Raw genomic sequence first — 23,890 nt, 5'->3', positions numbered from 1 at the left:
GGAGGGTAGAGAGAGAGGGAGACACAGAATGTGAAGTAGGCTCCAGGCTCTGAGCTGTCATAACAGAGCCTGATGCAGGGCTCAAACTCGTGAACTGCGAGATAATGACCTGAGCTGAAGTCAGATACAGCTGACTGAGCCACCCAGGTGCCCCCGTGCAAAGCTTTTTATAAGAGATGATGTGTCAGCTGAAGCCTGAAGGAGAAGTAAGGTGTAGCCGGAAGGGGAGCATGAGCCAGCAAGGCTCTTCATGCTCCACCAGCAATGAAGACCAGTGAGGCAAAATGTAGTAATGGGGGGTGGGTGGGGAGAGTGACACAGGATTAAGTTGGGGAAATGAGAGGAAAAGTAAGTGACTGCTTCTTTGCCACCATTTCTAGCCCAGTCTGAATTGCTCCTTTCAAAAAAAAAAGGGCTGGTTGAGACCCACCCAAACTGCTATGGCATACCCCCCCCCCCCCCCCGGGGAGGCTGGTGCTTCTTCCATCTCCCCAGCACAGGGGATTTTCATAGGAATGCTCAGAAGAGGCACTTTTAGCCCCAGCATAGGGTTCACACAAATGGAGGGGTCTTCACCTGGCAGCGTGGCTCAGAGGAGGGGGGTGGACAAGAACTTTCCCTACAAATCCTCTCTGTATGTTTTTCCAGTACTTTGAACTACTTATTAATCTATGACAGAAGCCATTTCCTCATTTTGATGGTTCTGCTGGGAATTCCGCCCCATCACCCCCCTCCTGTGGTAGATAAAAAATGTCAGCTTTCAAGATTTTATACTTGGATTTCAGAATCTAAATTGCATTACTACATCCGGTGAGACGGCGCCATTCCCTGTTCCTATCTACGTGCTCCAGGCACCATGAGGCTGATAACATCAGCGTGTCGAAGCAGCTCGATCCAGACAATTTGCAGCTGGCTGGGGCTAGGGCAGAGGGGGTGGGTGGCAAAATTCTCTCAGAATCCAGAGCAGCCCAGGGTTGACTGGATTTTCAGGTTCTTTCTACAGACTATTAGTTCTCCTATCTGTAGAGAGAGAGTTTGTCTTGGTCCCACCTAGATGTAACAAGGAATTGTAAAGTACTCTCCTAAACATTGATAGGATAAAATCACTAAAAGCCAATGCTCAGGTTTTCCTTGGAGTGAAAGATAGAAGAGAATAGAGGGAAGAGTAGAAGTCATAATATGAACAAGTGAAATTGGGTGTCCATATAGAATCCAAAATACTCCTGGAAATGGTTACTCTGTACTTCCTTGAAGCCCTGATGTGAGGCCTTGTAACTAACCTTCTGACTGCCATTAGCTTGTGAAGTACATGAAGAGAAAGCATTGTTCCCCTGCCAGGAAACACAGGAACTTTTGGAGTTTCTTTTCTAATTGTAACCACGACTTAACTCTGCAGAACAAACATTCCCTTCACAGCAAAACTTTTCAACTTATTGGGTTATTTTAAATGCATCAAATGGCATAAAACATTCATTCAACTCTGGCAGCATTCACAGATCCATTTTTGTAAATAGCCAAACAGGCTCTTCATCCTCAAAACATGATGTTTTCAAAGCGTAGTCAGCACCCAAGATCAAGGCTTTGGGAGAAGTCAGTCCAAATTCACTGAGCTTGCCAGTGCTAGGGCAAGCCTGGCTTTCCTGCTCACTGCCCACTCACCCACAGGTTCTGGTGTTTGGATGGAGGAGATAGAACTAGAATCTACCCCCAATTCTAATTATAGATATATTCTCTTACAGTGGAGGTATGCAGTTTACTGACTCCATTACTATACCTCAGGGATGCATCGATAATTAAGTCAAATGATTATTTTTAAGATTTTATTTTTAAGTAATCTCTACACCCAACATGGAGCTCAAACTTACCACTCCAAGATCAAGAGTTGCATGCTCTACTGACAGACAACCAGGTGCCCCTAGGTCAAATGATTCTTTAGTTTTACTTATATTTGTTTATTTTTATAGAAAAGTGTTATTGAAGGTTTAAAAATGAGAAATCATGATCACTACAGAACCATGATCACTTGGAGTATAGTTTCCAATGCTAAGCCTCTCCTGGATGTCCATGGTTGGTGGAGCAGGTGTTTCTCCTTCTAGAAAAAGGTCAATGCAGGCTTCTCTCCACTGACCTGGATTCCCAGGGTGCTCTTGTTAGGTTTGTGCAGGCCTCCTGCTTAAAGGACTAGAAGTCCAGGGTTTTTGCTGCTTTTTGCCATGGCCTGGGGAGAATGACCCAAGGATAAGTCATGGGACTGTAGTGCAGCCAGAACTCGGGCAGCTACAACCCACTCCCACTCAGTTTGCTGTTACTTTGAGGTTGCCCAGGCCCTGGTCAGCCTCTCTTGCCTTCAAACCACCCTTGCCCACAATTCCTAAGAAATAGCAGACCTGCCATGGTCTCGACCATGGCTAGATTTCTCTACTAGGGCTTCTCTTTGGGGAGTCTCAAGCTTCCCAAGGATCAGACCCATAATACTGAGAGAAAAATAGAGTTTTTGCTGAAATGTCAGCAAACCACAGAAGAACCTGTTTCTTGAATTCTCTTTCTTGACATCTTCAAACATCTGGCCCTTCTCCACTGTCTCCTACCTTTTAGTTTCAACCATGCTCCACTCCAGTCTCTCTTGTCATATAAGAGCCCCTTCAGCACTCTGGTTCTGGTTCCTCCCTGTTTTACATTATCCTTCTCAAAACCTTATTCTTCCCAGACATCCATGACATCAGGCTCTCTTTGACCCTCTGCTGCTCTGACCTGGGCTGTCAGTTCTCTTCTTCCTACCCCTTCAACCCTTCAATGTTGGTGTTCCCCAAGTTCTTTTCTCTGATCATGCATATTTATAGGTGCCCCCCCCCCACACACACACTGAGGAAACCTGGAATCATCTTTGTCTAGGTCTTTCCCCTCAAACCCAGATCTAGTCAGCCACTAAGGCCTGGCAGTATGACCTTGATGTGTTTTTCTTCTCCAGTCCTATTATTTTCCATTAAAGTCCAAAGCCCCTGAATGTGATTTACAAAGCCCTTCATGATTTTAAGCCTTCTTCCAATTCTAGTCTCATCACCTGCCATTTCACCCCACCATTTAACATTCTAGCAAAATTGAGCTATTCTTTTAGCCTGCCATATAGTCATGTGTGTCTTCCTCCCTACTCCTTTCTTTTCTTTCCCTACCTCTTTCTCATCTGGTTCTTATCTATCTCCTACTCATTCTTCATGCCTCAGCTTTCTTTGGAGAAGTCTTCCCTAATTCCCCAGGGTGGAATAGGTCCTTCTGTTCTGTATACAGACAATACTCTATACAAACCTCTGTTGTAGCATTTGCCTTATTATTAAAAATTATCTGCTTATTTATTTGCCTTTTGTACTGGCCTTTAAGCTCTTCATGGGTAGAGATCATATTATCTTTTTATCTGTAGCACCTAGCACAGTGCCTAGAATATAAGTGCCCCTAAAATTTAGGACCAGAACTGAATTGGTGGCTGAGACTCTTTCATCTCCATTTTTTTAATGTTTATTTATTTTTGAGAGAGAGACAAAGTGTGAGTGGGGGAGGCAGAGAGAGAGGGAGACACAGAATCCAAAGCAGGCTCCAGGCTCCAAGCTGTCAGCACAGAGCCCGATGTGGGGCTTGAACCCACAGGCTGCAAGATCATGACCTGAGCTGAAGCCGGTCGTTTAACCAACTAAGCAACCCAGGCACCACTCATCTCTCTCTCTTTTTTTTTTTTTTTTTTTTTTTTTTTTAATTGTCCTCTGCTTTTCTCTCCTGGGCTCAGGACTCTCAGTCTGTAGTGCTTTTTCTTGCCTCCTGCTTTCTGCTAGTCTGTCTCTGTCTATCTCTGTCTCTCTCTGTCTTGAGCTATTGAGTGCTTCAGTGACTCCAATATTTCCTTCCTATGGAGAACTTTTTGAGCAGGAGGTTACTAATCAGAAAGTATCCATGCCATTTTCTAAAGAGGGGCTTCAAGTGTGTGCAGAGCACTGGAGACGTGATGAGACTACTAGCAGCCTTCCAAGTGCCTGCTTTATAAGACAACAGTTCCACAGCTGTGTAAGTTCTGATGTGTTATTAATCTCATGTCTTTATCTGATGTATAAGAAATGACAACTTAGATTCAAATTCTAGTGCTAACCACCCTTCAAGGTATGATTTTGAACATATCACTTGATATAAGCTGGTTCTTCAGTTTGAAAATGGGAATGGTATTTACCTTACTCAGTCTTTTAGGATGATTAAATGAGATAATATATTACAAAACACCAAGCACCATTTTTGTACATATAACAAAGTAACAGGTATTCAAACAATATTAACTAAATGATCTGCTGAATTCCAGATGAACCACACCTGGTCTGCATTGTTCTGAACAATTCTCTGCCTTCGTGCAGCCAGAGCTCTTAGCAGACAGAGCAGCCTCCCCAACTTGAGCTTTGGATCATCTCTCCTCCTCCTCCCCCACCAAACCATTGTCCTGTCTTGGCACTAAGAGTATAAAACTAAATTAAGGTGGGTACAGAGGGCTCTTTTAGAGGCTGTCTGGGGATGGTGTGGATGTAGAAAGACTGGCCTAGAACCTTGCTATTCAAAGTGTGGCCGCTGTACTAAGAGCATTGGTATCACTTGAGAGCTTGTGTGAAAATGCAGAAACTTAGGTTTCATTCCAGACCTACTAAATTGGAATCTGCATTTAAACAATATCCCCAGGTTATTTGTATGCACATTAATGTTTAATGTAGGAAAGAAGCACTTTCCTACAGGCACATACATAAGCTAGCAGGTGTAGAGGGATGTAGGCTATGCATGTATGTCAGAACTGTCTAGAAGACATTAAGGCTGCACAGGTGGGGAGGAGCTATGAGGGAGTATAGTCAGAGCGAAGGAGGTGTTCCTCAGAGGTGTGGGCTACAGAACTGTATGGGTGCTCTTTGGATAGGTATTGGTTTTTTGTTGTTTCAGGGCCCCTTCCTGTTGATACCTCAGGAATGAGATTGTACCTTTGAGTTAGCTGGTTAATGTCACTGCACCAGCCAGAGAATGACAGGTGAGTAGAGAAAGGATCTCTACTACCCTGAGCCTGGGAAGACCCTCCAGCAGGGACCCCAGGACAGATGAATATTGTTTACCAGATGGATATTGTTTCCCTAGAGAGATACATAATCAGCAACTGGCTGGCTTCACTGCTGAAAACTTGCCTTGAGTTTGTGCTAGGTTAGAATCTCCCTTCCTGCTACTGTTCTACCACCAACTGCACACACTTCTCTCTGTCTCTGTCTGTCTGTCTGTCTCTCTCTCTCTCTCTCTCTCTCTCTCTCTCACACACACACACACACACACACACACACACACACTCTCTCTCTCTCTCTCTCTCTCTCTCTCTCTCTCACACACACACACACACACACACACTTAAAAAAACTGACTTGGGGCACCTGGGTGGCTCAGTTGGTTAAGCTTTCAACTCTTGATTTCAGCTCAGGTCATTATCTCACAGTTTGTGGGATTGAGCCCCGCATTGGGCTCTACACCAACAGTGCAGAGCCCACTTGGGATTCTGTCTCTGCCCCACGCTGCCCCTCAAAATAAGTAAATAAATTTTTTAAAAAACTGAATTAACAGAAACTCAGGGGATTATGAGTCTTTGTAGAGTTAACCCTCTCCTTCCCCTCTCTGACCTCCTTCACTGCTGGGCTGGGCCCTGAGCCTCCAGGAACCTGTAGCATTGACCTCTCTGCTGCACAAAGCACACCTGGTGGGAGTGACTGCAGGCTCTAGGCTTGTTTAGAGTCAGTAGGGTTTGTTTTACCAGAGCCACCATCTCTCCCTCTTAAGTACTCTTAGAACTCTGGATCCCTTTTTGCTTTCCCAATAGAAACACTTCCCAACCATCCACCTAGAGTCTCTTGACCTTTCTTTGTGGGAGAGTTGTTTGTGCATCTCAATGGTAAGGAAAAAGCCCTGTTATACCCACCCCCCACACAAAAATAGAGTAGGCTGAATGCCTGATAGCAACAGCAACTAAAAGTAGTTAGAATAGAGTCCTGGCCCTACACTCAACTGTCATTGCTCTTGCCAGCCACTTAATAGGTGAGCCTGTAGTTTCTCCAGGTTCCTGCCCAGGCCCAATCCTCTATATCAGGGAGGATAACAAACCTTTACCACCATCACTTTCTCCTCTGTGCTTCTACCACCCTTTATGCATTCCTCTCTCTCATGCTCCTCTGTCTGCCTTAAATGGTCTAATATGTGTTTCTGTCTTCTTTTTACCATTAGACTAAAGTCTTTTTGCAAGAATCAGTATCTTTCCCTCCCCAAAGTACATTGTTCCCTGCCTGCCCCATGTTGATATTCAGTGACTATCAAGTTTTTTAAACAAGTGGTGAACTTACTGATGTTTAATTATTAGGAGGGCAAAAGGAAAGAATAGGAGACTGCTCTGTCCACAGAGCTAAGCTTTAGAACTGCAAGTTGTCTTTATGAGCAAAAAGTGGTGCTTGCCAGTTATAATGAAGGTTAGAGAGAACAGATTGAAAAGATGAGAAAGGATGGGGGTAGGAAACGCCACAGAAGGGAGAAGCTGTTTGATACCAGCCCTAAGTCCATTGTTCACTTGTTCACTGCAGACAGGTAGCTCTTTACTCTTCCAAGGCCAGAGGAAAAGAATCAGAAATGGCAGTTGTGTGAGGACATCCCATAGATTGCCAGACTATTTATTTTCTTGGGAAAACAAGGATTCCAAAAGATTCATGAACCAGGGCAGGGCAGGCTCAGTCCCTTGAATAACTGAAGCTTACCAAATACCTTCCAGTGAGATTTGGGACCAAGATCCATGTGAAGATCCACAAGTCAGGCTGGCCTAGACCAAATGTTAATATCTGTTGAGATTTCTCCTGCTTCAGCTTCCTACCATGTATAAGGGTGAGGGACTAGTCTCAAAGACTCTCCAACCAAATGCCCTCTATTTGTAGGCAGCATCTACAGCATAGGGCAGCATCTTTCTTCGATGTTCTGAGCCTCCTTTCTTACCTTGGGGAACTATAATCCACATCCTGGAAGGAAATTGAAAGATCCTCCAGACATGCTCCCTAAAGCTTTGTTAGCCCTGAATATCTGATGTCCTTTTCCCCCTCCTCTGGGTCCTGCCTAAGCAGAAGGCCTCCAGAAACTCAACTCAGAATCCCTTGGCCCTTATGACTCCTTTGATTTTGGAATCACTTCCTTGCCCCTCTCCTATGAAAGGCCTCATCTCCAAAGTCTGTGTTGGCTGAAACTGAAGAAGAAAGAAAGAAAGAAAGAAAGAAAGAAAGAAAGAAAGAAAGAAAGAAAGAAAGAAGGAAGGGAGAAAGAAAGGGAGAGAGAAAGGAGAAGGAAGGAAGGAAAGAAGGAAGGGAAGGTGGATGGAGGGAGGGAGGGAGGAAAAGGACCTCCTTATATCCACTGCCCACCCTCACACATTTTCTCCTTCTGCCTTAGGCCCTACCAGTCTATCTTTTATTTTCTTCAACCTTTTTCATAACATAAAATTAGCCATTTTAACCATTGTTGATCTATTTTTAAAGAACTTTACACCTTCACCCCTTTTTCCATTAAGTGAGATAGTCTTTCCCTAAAGATGTTGAAATGGGAGCTGGAGGAGGTGTGGCAGGATAGCAAGCTCAGAAAACCCTCTAGGTCGCAAGACTGTATAGGCCAAGACATGTGTCTCTAGCTGATCCAAAATAGGGCATCTGAACATCTGGCTCAGGGGATAAGCTTAAGGATAGGAATGAAAGTCAGGAGCTAGGTGAGGCGAGGCCTCCCAGAGGAACCAAGATTTTTCAATTTCTGGCTCTGGTTTCTACCTCCTGGGTCATGAGGCTTGTCCCCTAGGCCTTTATGCACAGGCTTCCCTCAAGCCACAGCTGCTGTAGTGGGTGTCCCTGAGTTGAGGTATTTGTCCTTTCTCCCAAACAAAGGCTTTTTAGTCATAGGGTTTCCAGGGGAGTAAGAGTGGGGAGGAATAGCAGAACATCAATCGAGGACAAGAAATCCTAACCATGAAGGAGGCAGAACAGGATTCTAAATCTTTTTTTTTTTTTAAATTCACTGACCTCTTGTCTCCCCATTTAAAAAAGAATCTAGTTCTTTACCATCCCAGTACTAGTTTCAGATCTTTCACCATCTTTTTTTCCCCCCTGAGTAGTTTCTGAGCTATTTTTGAAAACTAAATAATGGGTAAGGGAGTAGGAGCTGCCATTCTCAGTGGGTTAACTCCAGAGCCATTTTGGTTAATTTTCTTACCCCAAGTCTGAAAGCAAGGGATACTCATTCTGTGAAGTTTGCCTCCTGGCTCTGCAATTAGTCACGGTTCCTACAGCTGATGTACTGGCACAGGCCAAGGACGAGCTGAAGCATGGTGGCCAGCCATCAGGCAGTACTGTGCCCATTTAGAGTTTTTCCCAAGCTTCAGTGTAACAAAGTCTTATCACCTCTTATTCTTAATTGGTGGCCTCAAGTCAGGCATATTTTGTCTGGCAGATGATTCCATTCCAGAGGGAATTCTATTCTTTGAAAGAAGTTTCCCCAGAGGCAACCAGGTAAGTAAGAACTGAGGCACAGTTCTCTTATAAGATGATGGATAGATGTGATGACCTGAAATTTCCTGGCACACAGTAAAAAATAAAATATTAAAAACCAGCTATAGCCCTTTGTCATGACTAGAGGCATTGTAAATTGGAACAGTCCTTTGGGAAAGCAGTTTGATGGTATGTATCAAGAATCTTAAAATTACTCCTGCTTTTTGACTTTGTAATTCTACTTTATTTAAGAAATTACCCTAGGGGTGCCTGGGTGGCGCAGTCGGTTGAGCGGCCGACTTCGGCTCAGGTCATGATCTCGTCGTCCGTGAGTTCGAGCCCTGCATTGGGCTCTGTGCTGACAGCTCAGAGCCTGGAGCCTGTTTCAGATTCTGTGTCTCCCTCTCTCTGACCCTCCCCTGTTCATGCTCTGTCTCTCCCTGTCTCAAAAATAAATAAAACATTAAAAAAAAAGAAATTACCCTAAATGTAAATATATATGGATTTCAGCATTAGTATTATTTATAATAGTGAAAAATTGCAAACAATCTGAATGTCCAAAATAAGTGAATGGTTAAAAAGTTATTATACATCCCCTTTATGGAGGCCATTACATTGATGATTTCAAAAACTATGTAAAAATATGGATAGTTGATTATATTCCAATACTAATTTTCAAAAATACAGAATATAAGATACAGTTATTTTTCTGTATGTTGTTCTATGCAGGTGTTATAATGACAGAATTCAACTCAAACTAGTTTAAGCTAAAAAGAAAAGTAGACTAGGGGTGCTTGGGTGCCTCAGTCAGTTGAGCATCCAACTTCAGCTCAGGTCACGATCTCATGGTTGTGAGTTCAAACCTCACATCGGGCTCTGTGCTGACAGTTTGGAGCCTGGAACCTGCTTTGGATTCTGTTTCTCCCTCTCTCTCTCTGCCCCTCCCCCGCTCATGCGTGCTGTCTCTCGCTCTCTCTTTTTCCCCCAAGTGAGTGGGGGAGAGGCAAAGAGAGAGAGGGAGACACAGAATCTGAAACAGGCTCCAGGCTCTGAACTGTCAGCACAGAGCCGGATGCGGGCTCAAACTCAGGAGCAGAGAGATCATGACCTGAGCCGAAGCCAGACGCTCAACTGACTGAGCCACTCAGGTGCCCCCCAAAATTTTTAAAAAAGGAAACTAGGGGTGCCTGGGTGACTTGGTCGGTTGAGCATCCAACTTCGGCTCAGGTCATTATCTCGCGGTCTGTGAGTTCGAGCCCCACATTGGGCTCTGTGCTGACAGCTCAGAGCCTGGAGCCTGCTTTGGATTCTGTGTCTCCCTCTTTCTCTGCCCCTCCCCCGCTCATGCTCTGTCTCTCTCTCTGTCAAAAATAAATAAACATTAAAAAAATTCTTTTAAATGAAACTAGACTATAAGGACACTAGGATTTCTCATAGCATTCAAGGGTAGATGTGCCCTACAAACCTTAGAAGGGCAGAGGAAGTTCTACAACCAGAGCCTCTGAAGGACTTTCTCTATCTCTTGTGTTTGCTTCTTTCTGAACATCAGCTTTATTCTTATCTCCCTGCCCAGTGGCTTTCTCTACTACCTAATCTACAGTCTTGAGCTTTACCTCTCCTCTTGGTCCCACTTCCTATTCTGGGGGAGACCCTGATTGGCTCCACCTGGTCCAAGCAAGGGTGGGACGTGGAACCCACCCCTGTGGACTATGAGGAGAAACACCAGCTTCCAGAGAGGGAAACCCCAGAGTGTTGCTACTGTGGTATGCACACAAGACTTAAATATACTAGGACATTTACAGAGGTTGTCTCAAGGTAGTGAAACTAAAAATTATTTTTAAGAAAGTTAGCACATATTACTTTATAATAGAAAAATCTATTAAGCTTGCCATGGCTAGGCTATGATTGTTATTAGGCCTGGGGTGAGCAGAACTCTTCTCCATTTTGGTTCTCTCGATGAGAGTCACCACAAAATACTACAGTTTGGTGGTACTTGTTTTTGGTAATGAATTCTATCAAGTTGTTTAAGGAAACAGATAAGTCTCAGTTAATCACAGGACCAATTTAAGCTCTCAAACTCTAGCTGTAGCATAAAAATCCTTCCTTCTTTTTGGTTAACTTCACCTTGATCCATTGAATCTATTTCAGTTTTCATTTTCCCAAGAATTAATGCTTGGGGGTGAGGACAGAGGTTACCTTTCTTGTGGGAAAGCTAAAATTGAATTGTGTCTCTACCTCGACTCACTCATGCAGTCTGCAAGACAAAGGCAAAATTGTTCAGCACCACGGAGAGCGTTTTTCATCCTGGCAACCAGATCAAGGACAGGTGAAAAGATGCTAGAAGCCCAGCCAGTCTGATCTCCTTACACTTCCGGCTAGTCATCAAGTACCCCCTTTCCCCCCAACCTCTTACTATTCAAACCCTTCCTTTACCTATCTAGGCTTTTAGGAATGAACTCCCTTAACTTTCTACCCGCCTTTCTGCCTCCATGTTATTTGCATCCCTCACTCATATTCACCCATCTTCCATTTCAGTAAGTAGCCTTCCTCCTCTGGTCCAAGGCTCTGTTTCCATCTCCTCCTCAAAGACCATGACCTACCAAACATCTCCTTTTCTACCTAGCTTCCTTCCCCTCCATCTAGGACATTGGTCAGGTGTCCCACAGTTTCAAAGAAATTCTTCAACTCCAGAGTTCCCTCTGACTGTCATTTATTCTCATTCCTTCTCTTCTCCATCTAGCTCCTTGAAAAAATATTCATGTTCACTCTTTCTGCTTTCTCTTTTCCTATTCCTTCCTAAATCCTCTATAATCTGGATTCTGTTCCTACTCTTCAACTAAAACTGTTTTGAGGCCACCTATGACTTCCTTATTTCCAAACATTGTCTGTATCTTCTGGGACTCAACTAGTTTTTTGACACTGTTGATAATTATTGGGAGCTCCCTAAGGATGGGGCCCTTTTCCATTTATATTTATGAACCACAGGCCTGCCATTGATAAATAACTGAAGAAAATGTTGCATGTTAGAGTAAGGAGAGAGAGAAAGCAGAATGCTCCCTGGTCAGGCCCCTCCTCATCCTCTGGAGGGAGTACTTTTTCCATAAATACCTCCCCATGTAATCTAGGACCCAACCTGTGTGATGCTAGGGTTGCATCTGTGAGCCATTCACCCCTAGAACATACTGTCCATGATTGTGTGGGCCTTATGGAACCTGTACTAATAACTTTATAACTAGCACAGATGTATTACTCAATACGTACTATACTGAAGTGCTTACATATATTAACTCATTTTAACCTCACAAGAACATTTGACATAGGTATTAAAATTAGTCCCATTTATAAATAAGGAAACGGACACCCAGATCACATAGCCAGTAAATGGAGGAGGCAAGATTTATTTAAAAAAAAAAATGAGTTGATGAGTTGAATTTGTTGAAGGTGATAAGTACCCAGGATCTCACTGTTATTTTCTCTACTTTTGTGTAAGTTTAATAATTTCCATAATAAAACATTTTAAAGGACCAGATTGGATTAAATCAATGGATTTTTGAAGATTTTATTTTTTTAATTTAACTTTTTATTGTTTTTAATTTACATCCAAATTAGTCAACATATAGTGAATGAAGATTTTATTTTTAAGTAATCTCTATACCCATTGTGGGGTTTGAACTCACAACCCCGAGATTAAGAGTCGCATGCTCTAGGGGCATCTGGTTGACTCAGTTGGTTAAGCGTCCGACTTTGGCTCAGGTCATGATCTCATGGTTCGTGGGTTCGAGCCCTGCATAGAACTCTGTGCTGACAGCTTGGAGCCTGGAGCCTGCTTTGGATTCTGTGTCTCCCTCTCTCTCTGCCCCTCCCCCACTCATGCTCTGTTTCTCTCTCTCTCTCTCTCTCAAGATAAATAAACATTTAAAAAATTTAAAAAAAAATACAGTTGCATGCTCTGCTGACTGACCCTGTCAGGCACCTCAAATTAATGGATTTTGGGGCGCCTGGGTGGCTCAGTCGGTTAAGCCTCCGACTTCAGCTCAGGTCACGATCTCACGGTCCATGGGTTTGAGCCCCGCGTCGGGCTCTGGGCTGATGGCTCAGAGCCTGGAGCCTGCTTCCGATTCTGTGTCTCTCTCTCTCTCTGACCCTCCCCCCTTCATGCTCTGTCTCTCTCTGTCTCAAAAATAAATAAACGTTAAAAAAAAATTAATGGATTTTAATTTTTTTTTTAAGCAGGAGAACTGTTTCTCCAACCAAAATTTTACAGAAAGGCTAGTATATAAATGAAATAAAAGAGTATCTCCATTCTCCATACTCTTGCTTCGTTCTGGGACTCAGCCCCACCCACGGCACAGGTTCAGGGAACACAGTTTAATGAAAATCACTGGACCAGGCTAACTCTAAGGATTCTCCTAGCACTTTTGCCTTCCTCTAATTATACTGGCTTTGCACTGGCCATTAGCCTATGTATCCTGTCCCAGAAACAGTGAGACTGGGCTATTAATCATTTCTGCAGTCTGTGGAGAATTTGTTTGAAGGGTTGCAGAAACATGGGTTGCTGTTAGAGATGCATTTCAATGTCTGTCTCTGCTGAGTGTTTAATAATTTTGCTAATCCTCACTCTAGTTCCTGGATCTAGCTAACTCCTGTCAGATGTCCTTGGGGGGCATTTTAAATTCTCCCTGATTTCTTGGAGCCAGACATTTCCTTCTGCCTGGATTTTCTCTGATACTTAACATTCATGAATATTTCACATTTAACCTGATTACATTTCCATGTGATGGTCATGGTGCATTGACTGTATTTCTCAGGGAAGACATACAGGAAGCCCACAGTAAAGGCTTGAATTTTCAGGCACAGTGCCAGATATCTTTGTTCTTGCCACTAAGATGGCCTATCGTGGCCAGTGACAGGTGAGATGCTGTATGGTGGACTTTGCACAGGACTTCTCAAGCTTAGGGTTCTGCACCCTGGCTTATAACCCAAAGGAACTGGTGGTTTCTCTCAGGGATCAAAAGCCACCAAGACCTGCCCAGTGGTGGCAAGGACCAAATGTGGCTCTCTGTGACCAGAATTGCTCAACAGCTTCCCAGGCCCCACTAAAACTCTATCCTCTGCATAGTCTCCTTCCAATGTTACCATTTCCATCTAGTACCTCCAGCCCGAGAGAAGCAACTCTGATGAACTCATCTGGACTGAAGAGGGAGAGGTGTCTGAGGGGTTCATGTGTTTAAAGTCAGCCCCAGGGAAAGGACAGTGGACTTATATGGATTGATGGGAGCGTTACAGAGAAGATGCATGATTGGGAAGTCCATAGATTTAGAATGTTAATGCAAACTGTAGAAGACATCAGGGCTCCCCAAGGAGAGAGTGGTGGGCTGAGGGCAGGACTCTGTGGAAGAGACAAAGGGCTGTGGGACAAGATGAAAATGATGGTTAAGGAGGCAACATGAGTGAAGGAGAACAGTGTCCTCAAAGCCAGAAGAGGAAACCATATCCAAATGGATGGGATATGTGTATCATGTGAGAAGTGCTACAGAAAAAGTAATGTGACTAAGGAAATTGGAAAGGTGCCAATGCTTCCCTGGTAGGGTCCCTCAGGCATGTTTATTGGCTTTACCCTTTAAGAAGCCATCAGTCTGCTTTGAGAGTGAGTCCTACCTATGGCCTAAGGGGAAAGCCAGAACCCAGCTGTCAAGTCTTCATGCCCCCTGCAGGTAGCACCTCAGAGCTGTTTTGGCTGCAGAGAGGTATGTCAGGACCACTAGAGGCCTGCTTCTCCAAGTTTTCAGGGGACAAGGGGACAAGTGCTATCCATAAGGAGTCTCTCAAGAAGGAACTGAGACAAGGAAGCAGAGAATAAAGGATTGGAGAGGACTGCAGCATGAGAAGTTGCCTGAGATGGAGGCACTGCAGCACCCCACTTTTTCTGAGCCCTGTCCCCTACAATACCAGCTAAGGGGTGGGGGTCAGAGTAGAGGAAAGAGGCCCAGGTTCTGCCCTCAGGAGCTCACAAACCACTGTGGTGACAACAGCCCATCCAGGGTCTCTCTGGATGGCCTGAAGGAACACAGGCAAGGCCAAGATTTCCCTCCCAAACATTCTAGACTTTTTCTTTTCCCCTTGATGACAAGCATGTTTTCATCCCCCCATCTCATTCTAAATGCAACAGAAGCTACCATAATGGTTATATGTCCTTCCCTTGCTGGGTCACTCAGATCCCTGAACCTGACACTGTAGGACCAGTCCTGGGGCATTCTACCTGTCTGTCTGCTGTCTGCATCTCCAGAAGCAGAACAGGCACAGCCTTGGGTACACTGTGCAATTTTCAGACCTTGGGCATACCATTCTTTAGTCCTAGGCAGTTTCTCAGGGAGAATGTGAATGACTCCAGCCCCTTCCAACGGACTAAAGCAGGGTAAGCCAGGGCCCTGGACCTTGTAGTAGAGGTTTGGCATGTTTTAGAGGAAACAGTGAGGCTGGATTACTGAGCAGCATAAGACTAACTGGTCACCAGCTAATATGCTTGTTATTCATCTTCTAACCTACCATACCCGGCCAACATCTCAGGTTCTCCAGGAGATACTGTTTAGGACTTATCTGTGAAATGGAGAAGTCCTCATGAGAATTCTTTTTGTCCAGTGGCTGCAGCCTTAAAGTCTGGCCTGGCTTGCCTAGTCAGTTCTCTGGATCCTGTGAAGGGACCCATACAATGCTAGAAAAAGAAAGTCTATCTTAGGGAGCATCTACTCTGACCTTTATCCAGACTTAAACTCATAGCAACTTGAAAATACCTTACCAAACAACTGCATAAGAAGAGCTCTGAAGAACAGGGCAATTAGTATGGGAGGTTGAACAAAGAGATCCTGTGGGTTAAAGGAATCACAGTAGGCTTTCTAAGAGGAGGCTGGATCACACAGGACTTTGAAGAAAGACACCCAGGTGAGTGTAAGTGGGGCTGAGATTCATGGCTCTTTACCCAGTTCAGGGTCTTCCTTCCAGGGTGTATGGGTCTGCCCTTCCCTCCTCAAATCACCTGCCTACTTCCAGGGGTTAATGCCCCCAAAGTATGGGTGGGAGGACCAGCTTCAGGGCTGAGAGCAGCCCCTTTTCACTTCCTAACAATTCTGTCTCTGCTTTCTCCTCACAGGACCCAGCCGCCGCCTCCATCTCAGACGGGGACTGTGACGCCCGGGAGGGTGAGTCAGTAGCCATGAATTACAAACCATCCCCGCTCCAAGTGAAGCTGGGTGAGTGTGTCTGGGGGGTGAGGGAGCTGTGGGGAGTGGACAAAGTGCTCTGGGCTGGGTCTGCAATGAGGTGACACAAATAAACCAACTCAGACTAGATGATTCCAAGACTCAAGCCACCAAGTCATTGGCACTACCAGACACCTTATCTCCTGCAAGGCAAAGAAGGAAGTCATAGTCCTCTGCAGTGCCTGGAGCTCTAGGAGGCATCTCTGAGGCCAAGAAGACTCCAGGTGTTCCGGGGATAGCTCCCATGGAACCCCAGATAGAGGATTAGAAGTTCCACCAAACACTACACAAGGCTGGGAAGAAGCTGCCTTAGAAGCAGGGTGTCAGTTACTACGTTTAAGGGGTAGAAAGGAATAAGGATCCCAAAATCTAGAAACTGAGATCCTCTCCCCATTTCTTCCTCACCCATCCAGAGATCTCAAGGTCTAGCTGGCTCCTGTTTGGAGGGGGGTTTCCCTTGGTTTTTCAGTAAGCCCAAATATCTCTGTACCCCCTTACCCTTGGGGGTTTATTTCATGTCCACTCTGAAATCAGTCTCTGTTGCAGCCTGCTTCTTTGAAGTCACTTGGCTCCCAAGCACTGCCCCTACCTCCTGCAGCTGCTGTTCTCACTTCACCCTACACCTAACACTGCCTTTCTCCCTTCAGGGACCAAAATTTTGTTCACCAAAGGCTACTGCTATAACAGACTTACTAAAGTTTGGTTTCATGAAGAGAAATTACAACACAGTGCATCCAGGAAGGAGTTTATAATTAAATACAACATATCAGTATCCTTCAAAACTTCTCTGCCATCCCTGCCATCCTTTTGGCCATTTTCTCCTCAGACTCCAGCTGCCCGCCAAATACTGGACCTTTCCTCGGTCCTGGGAGCCTTTCCCCATTCATTGTAAAACTTCTCCCTCTGTAGCTGCCAGAACTCCTTTTCACAGAATACTATTCTTTTATTCAGCTTTGGGGTTTTTGTTGTTGTTGTGGTGGTGGTGGTGGTGGTGGTGGTGGTGGTGGTGTGTGTGTGTGTGTGTTTGGTGTATTTTTGTTTTTGCTTTTGTTTTGTTTTTGTTTTTTACCTTGCTTCTCTCATTCCAGACTATATCCAGGGATCTCCTCATGCTGTTTTTCTAAACAAGAGAACAGTTCTCTCAGTGGAATTTGTTCATCTTCCCAAGACACCAGACTCAAACTGCAACCAGTTTTATTTGTTCATTACTGTTTAACAAGTATTTTAACTTCTCCTTTTACTCTCCCTCACCACATTCTCCTTCCCAGAGACAATCATTCTAAGCCTTTTTAGTTTTTCTTGTTTTATATTCTATTTTAACACAAGTGGTATCATACTGTACACATTTTTCTAAAACATTTTTTGTTTCTGTTTTTCACTTAATGCCTTGGAGCCCCTGCCAATGTCAGTATATAGAGATTAAGTTCACACTTTTTTTTAAGTTTATTTTTTTATTTTGAGAGAGAAAGCATGCACACATGCACACTCATGAGCAGCAGAGGGGCAGAGAGAGGGAAAGAGAATCCCAAGCAGGCTCCACACCCAGCACAGAGCCTGATGCAGGGTTCTATCCCACCACCATGAGATCACGACCTGAGCCAATATCAAGAGTCAGATGCTTAACTGACTGACCTACCCAGGTGCCCCTAACTTCACACTTTTAAATGGTTGCACAGTAGTCCATAGTTTGGTTTTTCCAGTTTATTGTTTGCATTTTTTCACTATTTAAAACATGCTTTTAAAATAACACCTTTATTCCCCTCCCCATTATATTACCACCAAAGCTCCTCATGAAAATTCACGACCTCATCCCAGTTGGACTCACGATAATCACCACTGGGAACTTTAAGGCAAATTGCACCCCCTAGAGTCATGGAATGGTAATGGCAGCTGCTGCCTGCTGGAAAGAAGCTGGGAAAAAACTGGAATCAGATGAGCAGTGGCAGAGAGAGGGTCAGAGACTGAGATATGAGAGACTAAGAGACATGGAGATCAGGGGAAATTTCAGAGTCACAGTAGCTGGAAATTCCCATTCCATCCTTCCTCTCTGGAGCTAGTAGTTATTTTATGAGAGCTTTCCCCTAGTATCCCTCTCCACTCATCATCCCTTTTTCCACATCTGGGCTTAAGATGAATAGGAAAGGGTAGACAGGCCTCCTTCAGGACCCAGGCAGCTACTGGCTACTGGTAACAGTGCCACATACTAGGCAGAGGGTCACCTGGTGACCAGCTCCATGGTTCTGGTAGACTCTAGAGCCTTGGAGAACTCAGAGGCTGGCACCACAGTCAGAAGTATAGCCAGAGGAGCCCCCCAGCCTCCTGCCCCTCACCCAGCTAGCCACATTCTGCCCCTCTCACTCAACAATTTCAATTGCTCATTTGGCTTCTGCATTAATGCCAAACTCCTGTCTGGCATTCAAGGCCTTCATGCTCTGGGTTGTAACCAGAGCCCCCAACCCCTTAGCACAGGACCTAAGACATAATGGTGATAGATGGTTTTTTAATAAATGCCTGAGTAAATGTATCCTAATTTTCTAACCTGACCTCCCTCCAACTTCACTCCTCCATCCCATCTGGACCCATACTTATTCTCTTCACTTCTAAATGCATTTTTGTATATGCAATCCCTCCTTCTTAAAATGCCGTCCTCTCTCCTCTGCAAGAAGCCTTGACTTCTCCATCCTTCTCCTTCATCACTCCCTCTCCAGCCTTTCTTTGGCATCAAGCACACACTAACTGCCCCACATTGGAGTATAGCTCCTGGAAGACAGGAGTCAGCCTCTTCCTGTTGCCCCTCACTATCTGCCTCAGGTTGTGCAGGGCCAAGTACTGTCTCCACCAAGCAGCAGGGCCTGTAGTTGGGATCCCTGCCTCAGTTCCTAGAGAAGGAAGGGGTTTCACAATGGAGGCCCAGCCCAGCCAGACCTGAGCAGTGAGGTAGGGTGGCCCTGGGAGCAGGACACAGCTTCCTTCCCATGTTCTCCTGCAGAGAAGCAGCGGGAGCTGGCCCGGAAGGGCTCTCTGAAGAATGGCAGCATGGGTAGTCCCGTCAACCAGCAACCCAAGAAGAACAATGTCATGGCCCGGACAAGGTAGAGGCCCCCCAATCCCACCTGGACCCTGCCAGTCAACATTTATGTCTGTTGGTCCTACGCTTCTCCTTCTTCCCTCCCTCCTCAGTCCCAGTTCCTCTCTGAGAGGAGAGTCTCAACAGGATCCAAGGGACAGGGGGGAGTGGTGGGTCAGGGCCTAACCCTGTTCCTCACCAGGCTACATGCTCCAGTTGCCAATCCAATCCCCTAAATTTTCTACCCAGGCTTGTCGTCCCCAATAAAGGCTACTCTTCGCTTGACCAGAGCCCAGATGAAAAGCCACTGGTCGCCCTTGACACGGACAGGTGTGTATGGGGATGTTGGGGCAGCCAGGCAAGCCACAGAAACTTGTGTGAACATACAAGTGGGCTGTACAGGACATACCTGCTATATTGTCAGAACAATTGGGTTGTTCCTCAGATAGCCAGGAGCTCTCCAAGGATGAATCCTCCAGGGAATGGAATTTTTTATCTGGAGGTGGGAAGAGCAGAGAGAGGAAAAGGGGATTGGTACAGTCTGATGCTATCCTGGGACAAGTGATCCAATAGCTGCCCCCTTGAATAGGCCCTGATTCGATGTTCCCTGCTGCTGGGAACACACCTGGCTACACTTGAACTTTGGGAAAACCCAACAAGCCATGGGAGGTTTGAGACTAGAAAAAAGGTGAGAGGATGGGGGCAAAGTGTGTACAGCTCTATTTAGGAGGAGGTTAAGGGTGGCAATTTTAGAACGGTGGGGCTAGGGAAGCTGAGCATTTGTGCGGCAAGCACAATTTTTATTTAGATCTGTTATTTGAAAGCATAGGGGAGGGGTATTAGGTATTGACTAATGGGTTAGGAGGTAGGATGCAGGGAGTTTTAATATTTAATATCAGGGAATCACTACCTCTCTGTCTTCTTTCTTCTACCACCAGCGATGATGACTTTGACATGTCCAGATATTCCTCTTCTGGCTACTCCTCTGCTGAGGTGAGTCCCCACTCCTTAGGGCCCTCCACACACCTGAGCAGGACCACCTCCATCCAGAAAAGGGGGTGCAACCAACACCAAATCACACCCTGAGGGGAGCAGTGGGCAAAGCTAGGTGGAGCCTCATGGGGGTGGGGCATAATGGGGCAGGGCCTGGGGTGGGACAGTGTCCAAAAGAACCTGGAGGCTGTTAAAACACTGGCCTCAAGTGTGGAGAGCCCAGTTTTAGGGGCAGGGCTTGAGCCTGGGGTTAGAACAGGGTTATTAAACAGAATGGAGTGTGAAATACAGGCTATGCTTTATGGGGGTCAGCCAAATAGAGACAGAAGTTGCCCCAAGAATGGGATGCCCTTTGTAGAGAGGTGGGGCATCCAGGATGTACCTGTAAGAAGTGAGACCAGAACTTAGGCTGGGGCCTAAGGAGTGGCAAAGCCAGGCGTTTCGGTGATCTGGGATGGGACTGAGTTAGGTGCAGTTGGCCTGGGGATGCAGCCGGCTGTGGGTGGTGCCTCGGGATTGCCCTGAGCCTGACCTCCCTCCCCTTTGTCTACAGCAGATCAACCAAGATTTGAACATCCAGCTGCTGAAGGACGGCTACCGGTTAGATGAGATACCTGATGACGAGGACCTGGACCTCATCCCCCCCAAGTCCGTGAACCCCACCTGCATGTGCTGCCAGGCCACGTCCTCCACCGCCTGCCATATTCAGTAGCGGGCGGGGCATTTGCGGCCGCCTGGGGCAGGGCCCCCAAGGGTCAGGCTGGACAGGGTAGGGGCCAACCCCTCCCCAGCTCTTCTGCCTGTCCCCGGCCCTGTGCCCCCTACAGCCGCCAACCTCGTAACAGTCATTGCTTCCTCCTATGGTAGGACGTGTACCTCTGTGTGTTCATGGAGCCGGAGAAACCAAAACCGGGTCTTTCTCCATCCCGGGGGGCTGAGGAGCGGTGGGGGCTGTTTGTTCAGTTACTTGGGGGACCTTGCCCAGCACCCTGCCCCGCCTCCCCAAAGCTGTAGTGGGGTAGGGGAGAGAAAGGACTAGACATCAGGGAGGACAACACTAATGAGTGGGGGAGGGATCACGAAGCCAGGGGCTTGGCCCCACCCCAGTGAAGCCATGAGTCCCCCAGCCCAGCCTGACAAGGAAAGGGGCTGGGAGGAAGAAAGGTCCAGGGCTGTGGGAGCAGGGCCCAGCACCTCAGAGCCCCTTCCACATGCTCCCTGCCGGCCCATATAACTTTTTGTGTTTCCCCCTCATCTCCAGATGGGAAGCCTGGCAAAGCTGCCCCATCCATAGAATCACTGCCTTCTTCCTCCTTTTTGCCCCATTCACCCCATTCCTTACTCTCTGGGTCATGGAGGAGGGTAAGGTGGGCCTTAGAGATAGGCCAGAGTTTGGGGTGATATGATCTGTCCTCACCCACCCCCCAACCACTGCATCTATTTCTCTGCCGACTCCTCCCATCCCCTATGCTTCTGTTCATTGGTCTCCATCCCAGCCTGGAAGCCGGAGGTAAGGCTGGGCCCCGAATGCCCCATTCCCATCTCTCTCTAGCCCAAGATCCCAAAATGCTGCTTCCTAGTAAGAATCTTCAAGGAAGCAAGTTTAGGAGAATATAGTGGTTGCATTGCAGGTTTACGGTAGGGAGAACCTGGCAGAATGGGTGTGTGTCTGAGGCTGGCAGGGCATGTATCTGTGTCTATGTGTTGGGAGAGGTCTGTTTCTGTCACAGATGTGAGTGTCCATGGTGGGGAAGTGACTGTGTGGTCTGTTAACAGTGTAAGAGGCTGCTCAGCAGTGGACTGAGAGCCCTGGACCTGGAGTCAGAGGCTGGGGTTGTGGCCCTGGCTCTGGCACCCTTTCTGTGATCTTCAGCAAGTCACCTGTGTTCTCTGGACTTCAGTTTCCTCAACTGTAAAATGAGCAGTGTCTGAAATTATTTTTAAGATCTTTTCAAACCTAAAGGAATTTCTTCATAGGAATTTCCATGGAGGTGTGTAGGAAGGTCTCTATGTGTCTTTGAATGCACCTCATGGGCATCCTGAGTTGTATGTCTGTGTGAAAAGGAGAGGGGAAGTTCCTAAGGGACCTGTGTATGTTTGGGATCTTTTTGGGAATACATGTATGTGTGTCTGTGAACATGTATGTGTGGGAGGGTATATGTTGTGTGTGTAACTCTGTGCAGTGTCTGTGAGTCAGAATGTGTGTACTGCTGCTTCTGCTGCTGGTGCTGGTCGGGGGGAGAGGGCAGAAAAGCTGAGGATGAAAATCAAGAGCGAGGAGGTTACCAAGCCCACCCACTACTCCCCACCCCCGCCAACTGGGCAATGTAGACCTGCCCCTGTGTGAAGAAAAATGAAAGCACAGATAGCCTAAGACTGCTCAGGTTTCATGCCCACAAGCCCCATATCCCAGGACCAGGGTATACACTCCCCATCCCTCCATGCTGACAACCCACACATGTTGGTGTATCCACTCTCATATGTACCACTCACGTGCTGCAAGCATGCAAGAGGACACATGTACAGCCCACTCCCTGGATGCCATTCCTGGGAGATGGGAGCTGAAGGAGGGGGAAGGTAGTGAGAAGAAAGAATGAGGCTGCTGGCTTAGGAAGGGTAGCACCTCTCTGCGCACCACACCTATGGACTGCCAACTCCAAAGTTTTGAGGTGCAGCTCTCTACCTTCAGTTCCTCCAACCCATCCCTACCTCCTCTAGCAGCGACCCTGGTTAAGTGGTAAGAAAATGCCAAAGGGAGGCAAGAACAAAGAAAGCACTTGCAGGGCCTACAGGGTTCGTACTGGCCCCCATCTGAGCCTATCTCTCCCATCCTGGTCAGCATCCCCATCCTGTCATCTGGGCCCCAGAGCCAAGCTTCCTACCACTACTACCATCACCCTGGGCTCCCTGATTCACCCTTCTAGAACATGGGTACCTCCTCTTTTCTGGACAGGGCCCCCATGAGGGCTCATATAGATTACTGCCTTTGCTGCTGACTTGCTCTATGACTGGCCCACTGCTCAACCTCTCTGGCCCTGAGAAATCAGGGAAAAGCTCCCTACCCACAGGACATACTAGTTCCCTGGCAGGCAAGGGCTTCCAACTGAGGCAGTGTACAAGTGGTGGAGAGAAGTAGGAAGCTGGCAACCAGCACCTTCTGGGTCTAGGAGAGTGTGTGGTTCCCTCCTTCCCTATCTGGGATGTTGGAGGGGAGGAATCGAGGCCTTAGCTTGCCCCCCTGTCATCCTTCCCCCTTGTAGATACTGCCTTAACACTCCCTCCACCCTCAGCTCTGGCTGCCAACCAGCCAGGTTTCTCCGTGCTCACTAATTTATTTCTAGGAAGGTGTGTGGAAGACATGAGCCGTGTATAATATTTTTTTTAACATTTGCATTGCAGTATTGACCATCATCCTTGGTTGTGTATCGTGTAACACAAATAATGGTATTAAAAGCATCAAATAAGCCAGCCTCAGCTCCCTACCTGGGTTGTGGGCAAGGGGAAGGTGGTCTGGGAAGGAGAGAGAACTGATTCTCTGAATACACATTTCACTCTGCCTCCACTCATGGGTTCGAGGCCAGGCCTGCCACTGACCTTCTACATGACCCTGGACAAGTCGCTTGATGCCTCATAACCTCCATTTCTCTTCATCAAAGTGAGAAGTTTGGCCTAGAAGATCTCCAGAGACCTTCTGAACTCTTGGGCTTGGAAGTTGGGCTTTTTTAAAGAGGCTTGAGGCGGGGCGCCTGGGTGACTCAGTCGGTTAAGCGTCTGACTTCAGCTCAGGTCATGATCTCGCCATCCGTGAGTTCGAGCCCCGCGTCAGGCTCTGTGCTGATGGTTCAGTGCCTGGAGCCTGTTTCAGATTCTGTGTCTCCCTCTCTTTCTGACCCTCCCCCCCACCCCGTTTATGCTCTGTCTCTCTCTGTCTCAAAAATAAATAAACGTTAAAAAAAATTTTTTTAATAAATAAATAAAGAGGCTTGAGGCAGTAAGAGGCTGGGGGTGGGAAGGGAATTGGA

General features: G+C 46.5%; 1 protein-coding gene and 1 long non-coding RNA gene across 5 annotated transcripts in view; both read left to right on the top strand.

Moving 5' to 3' along the window:
• The window catches only part of FAM219A (family with sequence similarity 219 member A), a 55,027-nt gene extending 31,259 nt beyond the window's left edge, over nucleotides 1-23,768 (top strand). Inside the window, exons 2-6 of one of the 4 annotated variants that reach the window (XM_049625535.1) lie at nucleotides 15,700-15,748; nucleotides 18,798-18,900; nucleotides 19,125-19,205; nucleotides 19,814-19,868; nucleotides 20,425-23,768. In XM_049625535.1, coding sequence (XP_049481492.1) covers nucleotides 15,700-15,748; nucleotides 18,798-18,900; nucleotides 19,125-19,205; nucleotides 19,814-19,868; nucleotides 20,425-20,580 — 444 coding nt within the window. In that variant the 3' untranslated portion in view covers nucleotides 20,581-23,768. Of the gene's footprint in view, nucleotides 1-15,699; nucleotides 15,800-18,797; nucleotides 18,901-19,124; nucleotides 19,206-19,813; nucleotides 19,869-20,421 lie in introns of all 4 variants that reach the window. The other 3 variants (XM_049625527.1, XM_049625518.1, XM_049625510.1) reach the window with 3 other exon arrangements.
• On the top strand, nucleotides 5,051-9,030 carry LOC125919151 (uncharacterized). Its single transcript, XR_007456682.1, has 2 exons — nucleotides 5,051-8,573; nucleotides 8,805-9,030. It is a non-coding gene; the product is annotated as an uncharacterized LOC125919151 (long non-coding RNA).
• Nucleotides 23,769-23,890: the final 122 nt, after the last annotated feature.

Source organism: Panthera uncia, chromosome D4 (genome assembly GCF_023721935.1).
Source record: "Panthera uncia isolate 11264 chromosome D4, Puncia_PCG_1.0, whole genome shotgun sequence".
NCBI lineage: Eukaryota > Metazoa > Chordata > Mammalia > Carnivora > Felidae > Panthera > Panthera uncia.
This window is presented reverse-complemented; position numbering and strand designations above follow the sequence as displayed.